This window comes from Brassica rapa, chromosome A07 (assembly GCF_000309985.2).
Source record: "Brassica rapa cultivar Chiifu-401-42 chromosome A07, CAAS_Brap_v3.01, whole genome shotgun sequence".
NCBI classification, from domain to species: domain Eukaryota; kingdom Viridiplantae; phylum Streptophyta; class Magnoliopsida; order Brassicales; family Brassicaceae; genus Brassica; species Brassica rapa.
In genome coordinates this window covers 9,390,666-9,403,030 of record NC_024801.2, presented here as the reverse complement: position 1 = coordinate 9,403,030, position 12,365 = coordinate 9,390,666, and the positions used below count along the sequence as shown (strand labels likewise).

The following is a 12,365-nucleotide window of genomic DNA, read 5'->3' as shown; positions in this document are numbered from 1 at the left end:
TTAATCTTGCGTAGTCCGTATCTGACCCAGTCACAAATTTTGTTTCTCAAGTACACTTTTCACATAAAGAGGGTTTTGACAATTTTCAAGACGCCACCGCCATAAGAAACTGCCACCGGCAACCTTGGGACTCGATTTCTAGTCAATTTTGTTTGATTGTCAAAAATAAATGGTAATTGTCAAAAATAAATGGTATGAGATTATGCAACTTTGATTCTCTATAAATGAAGCTAGAAATGCTAATTAGGGTTAAAAACACAAAGTCTAGTCTAGCTCGACCCTCAAAAATATCTAGCTCAAATTATACTATTTGAGATAAATGTGTTTTGGTTTAATCTAACTAGGTTCGGATCAGTCCAAAACTCTGAAAATATTCATTGAATAAAAATTGTTTAAGAATTTAATGTTTTAAGGGCTTGGGATGCTTTTCTATATTTTCTGTAATTATGTTTTGACAATCTTATATTTTATTTGTATTCGGTAATTAATACTTTGAAAATAAGAAAATTCCAACCTATATTCCACCACTTAATGTGTTTTATTTTTATTTATTTGATAATATAGTTAATTTAAATTTATTTAGTTAAAAGTTTGTTTTGAAATTATTTAATTTGTTGAAATTTTGATGTAGATTTATTTGATAAATAGCTTGTTTTTATATTTATTTTCATTAGATATTTAAATCAAAAGCACATAAAACTTTATAGTCCTGTTAAGATTGAACCTGACTTTAAAATATATGCTCAACTTTACTTCGGCCCAGACTAATCCATACTCTAATATCTACAGCATTTAAGGAATTAGGTATCGGGTTGAACCAGACTAGTTCAGTTGGCATACCTTTAACGATCATGTATTTTCATTGTTGACTGAACTTTCCACTGCCTACGATGTTTCTACTGGTGGGCTTTCCTCAGTCACTAGTTCAATTAAATTTTCATATTGGAGCATGACCAACAATGTCTAAAGTTCTTGCTAACATAAAAGCCCATTTTAAAACTTAAAAGTGATAAGAACTAATAGAGTATTGAAATCCCGTACAAATTAATATCCGAGCATTATAACATGTTTCCATAGCCACGTATCATTAAAATGATTTTTATAATCTTTAGAAAATTAAATTGGTCCATATAAATATGTATTATACTTTTCATTAAACTAACTATTAAATTGATTAGTTGTGTACGAAAGAATTTCTCAATTCTTTCCTTAAATAAAAGCTACAGAATTAGCTAATATGATTAACATATATATACCAATTAATGATTATGAATAATACATATTTGATAACAATTTTTGTATCCTCTCCTTTTTTTGTTTAATTATATATTACTAAAAGAAATAGAAAAATCACATTAAGCATATAATAAAAATTTTTAGATTTTATCTTATACTTTTTTATTTTGAACTTTTAAAATGGCTATAAATTATTAAAAATGGTAAAAATCTCACATTGAAAATTTTGTCATCTTTGGTTTAACATTATTTTTTGTTCAACCAAGATACAAATGATTGTAAAGCATATGAATATAAAGTCTCATTAATAGATATTCATATTATATATATTAATATCACTTAAATTAAATTATATAAAATATATTTAATATGTTAATTTAAAAATTTGCATTGAAAAATTATTGAGATCTTAATTTTTTTAATTTTCAAATTTGTATTGAGATCTTAACATTATGTTTTTTTATTAAATATTTAAATCTTTGTTACAATAAATATGCAAATATTAATAAAATCATATGAGTAGGAAGTGTTAATAATAAATATTTATATTAAAATATACTTTATTTATATAAATATACATAATATATTGTATAGTTTATTTTTATTCACAATTAACTTTATAATAAACTTTTCTACATATATTAATGTGATTTTATCATTTTACATCTAAAATATATATTTATTTTTACGGAACATATTTTTATAGGCCAAATAATCGAATTAAAATACCATAAATTTGTATATATATAATTTAATTAATACATATACGGTAACTATTTTCCACGTAAGCATACTTCAAAGTATATAAATCTAAAAAACAAATTCTGTAAGCTCCTAATCTATAAATTATTATAACACATGTCAATATGTGACAAGTTTAACTTTCTTTTAAACATTGAAATTTAAATATATATTTAAAACTTATTAAAATATTAATTTTATTGATTTAAAACCCTATCTTAGATACTAAACTAATGATGGTGCTCTTAAGTTTATAAATTGTTTTTAAAAATATATTTGGTTTAAATAATTAAATTACGGGTTACTTTTAAAATCAAAAGAATGAAAAGAATAATGTGCATTTGAGTACCATGTGGGGTTTTTAGAAGTTTTCTGCCGAGGACTGTTTCTCAGTTTTTTTATTTTATTTTAATTTTTTTATTTATAATCTATTTTTTTTATTTATAATCTTTTTTTTTTCATTGTTAGAGTTGCTCTAGGAGCATCCGATTTCTCAACCATCGCCTCTTAGCATTTTTATATCCGTATTCTTTGAATAATTTAGTTATGTATTAAAATGAAATGATCTTAAATAGATCAGATCATTCACACTAAAACATGTGGTGTGAAGGTTTCTCATTTTTAATCGTTTTTTCCTAAATGACCGATTCTCAAATTTTCATTCTTTCTTCTATTATTGTTAATCTACTCCATTAAAATATAGTCCTATTTTTATCTACTATAGAAAAGTTGTCATTAAGTTTTGGACCTATTCTAATTGAGTTTTATTAATCTACATATAAATATACTCAACTCTATTAATTTGGCAAATCATTATCTGTTATTAATCTTGCCAATATTTCAGCATCAAAATCGTTCCTAAATTAACTAAATTATAAATAATAGATATTGTAGGCATAAATAATAAGTAGAATTATTATAAGAATTGCAAGATTGTAGGGATATTCCAGTTTTTTAAAAAGTGTTTTGGTGTGCACAAAAGTATGTTAAGAATGGTAGGTTTTAATTTGAGTTGCCAACTGGATTAAAATTTTATTCGTTTTAGTAAGTTTACTCAGTGAGATATGCAATGTTGAAGAATTAATATACTGTATACATTTTCCTAAAATTGTCTACACATGAGATCAACAATTACATCTACTCTATTATAATAGAGTCCTATTTTTATCTACTATAGAAAAGTTGTCATTAAGTTTTGGACCTATTCTAATTGAGTTTTATTAATCTACATATAAATATACTCAACTCTATTAATTTGGCAAACCATTATCTGTTATTAATCTTGCCAATATTCCAGCATCAAAATCGTTCCTAAATTAACTAAATTATAAATAATAGATATTGTAGGCATAAATAATAAGTAGAATTATTATAAGAATTGCAAGATTGTAGGGATATTCCAGTTTTTTAAAAAGTGTTTTGGTGTGCACAAAAGTATGTTAAGAATGGTAGGTTTTAATTTGAGTTGCCAACTGGATTCAAATTTTATTCGTTTTAGTAAGTTTACTCACTGAGATATGCAATGTTGAAGAATTAATATACTGTATACATTTTCCTAAAATTGTCTACACATGAGATCAACAATTACATCTACTCTATTAAAATAGAGTCCTATTTTTATCTACTATAGAAAAGTTTTCATTAAGTTTTGGACCTATTCTAATTGAGTTTTATTAATCTACATATAAATATACTCAACTCTATTAATTTGGTGAATCATTATCTGTTATTAATCTTGCCAATATTTCAGCATCAAAATCGTTCCTAAATTAACTAAATTATAAATAATAGATATTGTAGGCATAAATAATAAGTATAATTATTATAAGAATTGCAAGATTGTAAGGATATTTCAGTTTTTTAAAAAGTGTTTTGGTGTGCACAAAAGTATGTTAAGAATGGTAGGTTTTAATTTGAGTTGCCAACTGGATTAAAATTTTATTCGTTTTAGTAAGTTTACTCACTGAGATATGCAATGTTGAAGAATTAATATACTGTATACATTTTCCTAAAATTGTCTACACATGAGATCAACAATTACAGTCAAATCAATCCATTAAAAATACTATCATACGTGATATTAACTTAATGATACAGACAAACATATATTTTATCTTTTTATTTTTTCTATATATTAATTACAAGTTTTCAGTTTTTATATATTTTCTACATTCAAGAAACCTACATAATTGACTAAGTTGATGTCCACTCGAAATGATACATGACATGTTAAATTATGTTAGATTATCATTTAGTTACATTTATATAATTTGTAATCTAACTCTATAATTATAAGAAACATATATATATATATATATATTATTTATAAAAAAATATTACAAATCAATAAAATACATAATAATCTTACAATGCGTGTATTATTTAAATCAAAATTATAATATTTATTAAATTATGATTATCCATTGTAACGCGGATTAGAACATAATTTTATTGTTATGATAAATATGTTTTTACAGTTTGTATAATAAATTAATTTTCACAAGCCTAACAATGAATATATTTGGCTTCTAAAAATAAAGCTTTATTTCATGTTCACAAATATAAGAACAGGAGGATAAATCTCTCCATATATAATAAATCGAAAATGACACTTTTAAAAGAGAATACATGTATAACACATCAAGTTCTCTTCAAAGTCAAAAATGTAGTCCATCTAAGAAAACATTAAGTATGTATAAAATTATATATTTGATAAATTTTGTATAAATAAAAATAATAATCCCGCGCATAAAAGCGCGGGTTAGAATCTAGTTAATTTATTAAATGAGAGACTTCTTTATAAAATGACTGATGCGGATGGCCTAAGGACACATTCATCGGTGGTTCTCCACCAGTATCTCTAGATTAATGTATAATAGAAAAAGTTGAAAGATAAAAAGACCAAGCCCAGAATATTGCGAACCTTTTCTTTGTAAAGAGACCGACAAACAAATTTGAAGAGACTTCATGCCACATGTAAATTTTTTAGTGGTTTAAAGGTTGAAAAAAAATATATATAATAAGATGTTAATATTTATTATCTTACAGAAACTCACTCATACTGCAAATTCTCTAAGATGAGTTTCAGTGATGGATTTTGCATAGAATATATCAGATTGAAATAATTTAAAAATATAAAAAACATGAAAGAGAAGATAAAAAATTCGCCTGCAAAAAATTCTGATACATTTTTAAGAATTCCATATAACTACATGTCCTTTCTCAATTGGATACGTTTTAAGAAAATAAAACAAAACTTTAATTAAAACAAACAATATTTTTTAGTTTAAGATATTAACCGATAAGAACATCATTAATGGATAATCTCTCAAACTGAATTTTGTAAGATTATTATGATAGTTTATTTAAATTATTGAGTTATACAGTATATATAAACTAATAATAACAATGGCTCTAACAAAACACATTACTTAGAAGTTTCTAAACTGCAGGCAAGAGTCCGCTCCCATAAGGATATCCCTCATTATTTCTTCAATCTCTTTCCTATTATTCTTTTTTTGTTTTTGAAGCTAGAGATTCTAAAAAAGTAACGCAGGTGCTATCATAGCATCTAGGTCTGGAACGGATCAGATGACCAGATAATTTTCAGGTATTCGGATCCAGATCCTTATCCGGCGGATCCATAATTTTACTATCCTTATCCGGATTCGGAGTTCTCGGATATCCGGATGTCGGATATCCTTCTAAAAATTGTAATATCCGGCAGATATCCGGATCCGGATTTGGATCCTTAAAATAAATAAAAATAATATTAATATATAAAATATTATAAATAATTAAAAAAAAATACTGTTTTTAGTTATTTCTATGTATAATATTAAAAAATTTACATAAAATTTACATATACTATTATAAAAATGAAAATATATTAAATAAAGTTAGTTTTTATATATAGATATTACTATTTTTAAAGAGTTATTAATACAACTTACGGATCCGGCTATCTGGACTAAAAAATCAAGATATTCGGATCCGAATCTTGCTTTGACGAAAGCAACATTTTACTATCCGGATCCGGATTCGGCTCCTCCGGATATCCGGATTCGGCTCCTCCGGATATCCGGATTTTCGGATCGGATCCGGATCGAATCTGGAATCGAATCCGGATCTCGGATAAAAGTTCCATGCCTAATAGCATCATCACTGGTACCTTCTCATTAGTACATGATGTATATAATAATAATATCATGTATCCCTTATATATTAATTGATAAACATTACTACATGTCACGTGTCATTACGAGAATGAAATTTCAAATTCGTAGAGAAATATGTTGGTCCATCTTAACTTATATTATACTCTTTATTAAACTAACTATTAAATTAATAAATAGTATACAAAAGAATATTCTCGCACTTTTCTTAAATTAAAGCTACAGAATTGCCTAATATGGTTAACGTATATATGACAATTAATGATTATGAATAATATGGCAAAAAATGATAATGAATAATAAACATTTGATAATAATTTTTGTACCTTAGCTATTTTTTGTTTAATTTTATATTATTAAAAGATATTAAACAATCACATTAACCATATAATAAAAAAAATTATTTTTTCTTATATGTTATATTTTGAATTTTAAAAAGATTATAAATTACTAAAAAACGTTAAATATCTCACACTAAAATTTTGGGATCAATGGTTTAACTTTTTTGGTAATAACAAGATACAAATGATCATAAATCGTATGAATATTAAGTCTTATTTACTAGACATTTATATCATATATTAATATAGCTTAAAATTAAACTATATAACATATAAAAATATTTAAATATGATAATTTCTAAATTTTTATTGAAAAAATATTGAAACCTTAATATTTTAATTTTGAAATTTGCATTCGAAAAATCGCATATTAGAAATTTTGTGTTTATCATATGAGTATGAATTCTCAATAATAAAAATTTATATTAAAATATACTCCCTCTGTTTTTTAGTGTAAGTAGGACTACATAAAACATTTCTTTCCGTGAGAGGCTCTTTAAAAGGGTACTTTCTCTTGCTTCTCTCTTACTTTTCTTTTTTTCTCACTTTTAATTATTTTTTTATTTTTTTATTTTAATCACAAGAAACTGTGTTAGAAACCATTGATGTGGATGTCCTAAGACTATAATTAATTTAGGATTTTTAAAGTGGGGTTCTTATCGGAAGTTAAGAAACTGTTTTTTTAATTTTTAACTGAAAAAGCTAAGAACTGGTTTTTAAAGTCGTTACTTAAGAACCAGTTCTTTGTTTTTTTAGTTAAAAATTATAAAACAGTTTCTTAACTTCTGCTAAGAATCCCATCCTAAGATCTCCGGGTTAATCATGCTGTAAGGTTGCTCTACGAATACTCTTCTAGTGTGAGAACCTGTCAACGTTTTCTCTCTTCATTTTCATATATTTGCCATTAAATCAATTGTTAGATATATCCTTGCGATAACTCTAATACATTACACAATGATAATAATATTTGAACTTATATATTTATCCTCACACGTCCAATCAATCTTTCCATGTCAACAGAAGTAAGAACTTCACTGCAATTTAATAGTCACACACGTATTCTATCTTGGCTAGGCTGAAGGCTTTGCATTGTGGAAAACTAAACGAGTTTTTGTCTTAGAGAAACTTTATCCTGAACAAAACTAAACGAGCAATTTCAGTGTATATATTACAAGAAAAGTAGATAAAGTGAAAGCCATCCTAGAAAGTGGATAAAGTAAAACATTAGTACTTCTTTAGCTTACATTACCAGTCTAATCAGCATTAGCTTATTTTCAGATTAACTTACGTCACAGACTAAACTATACAACTGACGCAACTAACGTTAAATATAGACGAAGTGTTGTACTAAATAAACTGAACCAAATAAAACGACATACACGTTTATTCTCCTGAAGACCAAAAAAAAACTCCATTGGTTTTTCTTCCACTTTGTAAACCGAGTGTGGAATAAATCTTTGAGATTGCTAATTATTCTTTGTCGATCTTTAGTCTTCCCACTGTAACAAGAAAAGCAAACACCTCCAGATGATATAAACACGCGTTCTTTGTTCCTTACACCAATCCCAGCAACGGAGCTTCGCTATCCGACCTGACCCACCTCGTCCTATCGAAATCTTCATCTTTATTCACAACCTAGATCTATGTGGTGGTTTCCAAAGTTAAGACCGTGATTTATTGAAGTAGTTTTGGAGTAGCGAGAAGTAAAGAGAGATGTGGAATATATAGAGAGAGGCTAAAATGGTAACTAAGTTTACCGAGATAGAGGGAGAGATCAGAGAGGTGACAAGAACAAAAGAGTGGAATCCCACACTGCAGAAGATGACAAGACAAAGCTGAGTTTACTTGTTTTCCTTCTCTTGTCTTCTTCTTTCACTCGATTTGCCTTTAACCTATCACTCTCACTTATCACATTTTCTATTGAATAAAGAGAAAAAAGATAATGATTAAAAGAATCGAACAGTTACGTGTTTGTACATATATATCGTTCTTCGTAGTGCTCAAATATAGAGCATGTTACTACATGCATGTTTGTACGATTTTAATTTGCCAGATTTGACAATTCTAAGTTTGAAACTTTTTTGCATTTTTATTTTTTTATTTTTTCCCCGTCCCTAACAAAACAAAAACAATGAGATAATTAAGTATGTGGGTATAAAATTTAAATCATGAGTAGATAATAAAGCATAAAATCTCATATAAACATAACTAAAGTACTCCACATGAACTAGACATCAATCTTAGCCAATTTCTCAAAAAAAAAAAGAAAACTACACATCAATCTTAATTTATTCAGAAGACACTGTAATTTTTTGGTATGATTATATATATATATATGTATATAATAGCCTGTGTCTAAAATCAAGAATACACATGAAGATATCAATGTAGTGCTAATAAAATGAAACCCTAGCTGCGAAGATTTGAAGGAAAATAAATTCGACAGTTTTTGTTACCAATGCTATCATGTAATTATTTTTTTATCCTTTGTTCCTTTTTTTCATTCGTATATGATTTAGGAGTAAAGTACACTGAAAATTCTAATGAAATATTGATCGTCAGAAAGCGCGTCTGAATCTATTTTGTGATAATAAAAAAACAATTGGGTTGGACTCGTAAGATTTTTTTGATAATAATTCAAAATCGAAATTGGATTTTTTTGATAATAATTCAAAATCGAAATTGGATCGGATTGGCTTGTCTTGATTAACACCCCTAGATATGAATCAAGAATGAACATATCTCAAGTAATTGTCGGGTCTTGGATCATGCGTTTGTCTAATCCCTTTCACTTAAGTGTAGATGTGTGGGACATAAGAAGAACTTAAACTAAGCACTTGTGTCTTTCATCCTTTTATTTTCATTTGGTTGAATACGTATATGTTTCATAACACGACGCATAAACTAATATATAATATGGGTAGGTGGTGATGCCTCACCCTCACGCAGCTATTAGCCATTGGTGCTTGTACTGGTCTGGCAATGGAGTACCATTGTTTTAATTATTAACATGTAATTTAAGGGGGCCTATTTAATTGATGATTTGATGGAGTTTCAGTTTTTCTCCAAATCCCTCATTATCGGATCTAGTATTTGTAAAAGTTTCTCTAAATCCTAGGTTATTGGACGAGTCTTTTATATAAATCCTATTAAATCCTCCCTTATTGGAAAATTGGGATTTCACTAATTAGATTTTCAAAACCTTATTCTGGATTATCAAAGAACTGATTTGTAACTAAAATTCAACATAGATAAATACCACCTAAAGAGATGGTATTTCAAAAACCAAAAATGAATATTTCGTTCATTTTGTTTAAACTTTCAGATTTTTTTTTAAAGTGATTAACGAGTTAAAAATCGAACAAACAACGAAAGACCATCTTATATTCTATGAATCCGATCCGGTAGGTTGCAATGGTTCATGATATGGGTTTACATTACGTGACAGAGTTTGCTAAATGGATTACGTGCTTCTCATGGATTCGATTTCTCTTGTTATCAGATTTGTGTATTTTTGTGTATTTTGGTGAATGAAATTGATTTGTTTGTGCTAGCTGAGTCTTGCAACATCGGCTGATAATAATGTGTTTTGAGAGTAATATGCAAGTTCGGAGGAGAGAAGAGAGAAACCTGAAGATATCCCATGCAGAGATTTAAGTGCTTTCATGGAGAAAAAATGGGAGACAGTGACCATGTAATTGGGGTTGTGAGATATATGTTGAGCTTGGTGATATCTTTATGGATGCAAACACTCAGACCATACATGTGTGCTATCTTCTTTTTTGTAAATTATATGGCTTTCTTTTGCAGAATCAGAGAAACGTTTAGTCCAAATAGGCAAACAAGAAGAAACATTGCAGGTTAATGAAACTACGTGGGAAGAAGGTTTGAAGAAGGAAGACAATGATAAGCACGCTAAAGATTTTAAATGTTTAGAATAAGTCAGTTACTTTTAGATAGAACAAGCAATCCATGAGAATTAAGATTAGAAAAATTAACACTTTTAATGAAGAAATAATGGTAGACGACACTGATGGTGATTTTACACTGAACCAAAAGAAAATGTAATTTTATTTTAATTTAAGTTTTATATAAATTTGTTTTCAAAACTCCTAAATTCTTGCTAATCACATTCTAAGGTTTTGTTCTCCAACAAGAGCTGGAAGAAGTACAAACATATAACAATAGATCAGAAGAGGATATTATTGAAATTTTCAGGAAATTACAAGAGGTCTATAAGGATGAGGAGGAAAATTGGCATCAGAAGAGTCGAAATATATGATATTCATCTGGGAACCTTAATACTAAGTTTTACCATGCTTTAACAAAGCAACGTTGGATCCAAAATAAAATAGTGGGCCTCCATGACGAAGCGGGTAATTGGGTCACAAAAGAAAACGGCGTGGAAAAGATGGCAGTAGATTACTTTGATGGTTTGTTTAGTTCAACTAACCCAACGGAGTTTGATATTTTTTTGGAAGAGATAGGACCATCAATTTCTCTCCAGATGCTACAAATTCTACTGCGAATAGCAACAAAGGAAGAGGTGCGACCAATTTTATTCATAATGCATCCGGAGAAAGCGCAAGGCGTGGTTGGAATGACAACTCTCTTCTTTCGGCACTCCTGGAATGTCATTAAAAAGGATGTGGTTGAGTTGGTGAATAATTTCTTGGTCACATGAGATATGGACCCATGGTTAAACATAACTAATATTTGTATGATTCCAAAAATAGATAGACCTACAAGGATGACAGAACTGAGGCCGATAAGTCTATGTAACGTTGGTTATAAGATTATCTCGAAAGTTTTGTGTCAAAGGCTGAAAAGTTGTCTCCCCCGTCTAATTTCGGAAGCACAATCGGCTTTTGTGGCATGAAGGTTAGTATCGGATAATATTCTTATTGCGCAGGAAATGTTTCATGTTTGCGTACCAACAAGTCCTATCAAAATAAGTTTATGGCAATTAAAACGGATATGAGTAAGACATATGATCGGATATAGTGGAATTTTATCGAGGCTTTCCTTCACAAAATGGGATTTGATCCTCATTGGGTTAAATTAACGAGAGGATGTATATCTTCAGTCCAATATAGAGTACTGCTCAATGGGCAGCCACGAGGCCTTATAATACTTCAATGGGGATTACGTCAAGGGGATCTCTTATCTCATTATATATTTATTATGTGTACTGAGGCATTAATTACAAATATAAAAATGGCAGAGCGGGTGAAACAATTAACCGGTATGAAGGTAGCAAAAGTGTGTCCAGCAATTTCTCATTTGCTATTTGCAGATGATAGTCTGTTCTTTTGCAAGGCAAACAAAGAAGAGTGTCAAACAATTCTCAGGATACTAAAGGATTATGAGGCTGTTTCAGGGCAACAAATTAATTTTCAAAAATCCTCAATTCAATTTGGACATAAGATTGATGAAACCAGCCGTCAGGAGTTGAGAGATATTTTGGGGATTCAGAACCTAGGTGGAATGGGCTCTTATTTAGGCTTGCCAGAAAGTTTAGGAGGATCTAAGGTACAAGTGTTTGGTTTTGTATAAGATCGTCTGAATAATGGGGTGAATGGTTGGACTTTTAGATTTTTTACCAAGGGGAAAAAAAGAGGTGATTATTAAGTCGGTGATCACGGCTCTGCCAAACAATTTGATGTATGTGTATCGGCTACCCAAAGCTATAATAAAGAAACTAACGAGTGCAATAGCTCAGTTTTGGTGGAGTCCAGGAGGAAGCAGAAGAGGTATGCATTGGAAATCATGGGATAAATTATATGTGTACATAAGGATGATGGTAGGCTAGGCTTCAAGGATTTGACTGATTTTAATACAGCGATGCTTGAAAAGCAATTGTGGCGGCTAA

The 12,365-nt window shown here is 28.7% G+C and overlaps 1 protein-coding gene across 1 annotated transcript; it reads right to left on the bottom strand.

Moving 5' to 3' along the window:
* LOC108869054 lies at nucleotides 1-12,184 on the bottom strand. The gene has a single exon (XM_033275324.1). It carries the CDS (start codon nucleotides 8,113-8,115, stop codon nucleotides 7,981-7,983), a length of 135 nt encoding a protein of 44 aa, XP_033131215.1. The 5' UTR covers nucleotides 8,116-12,184; the 3' UTR covers nucleotides 1-7,980.
* Between the last annotated feature and the right edge of the window lie 181 nt (nucleotides 12,185-12,365).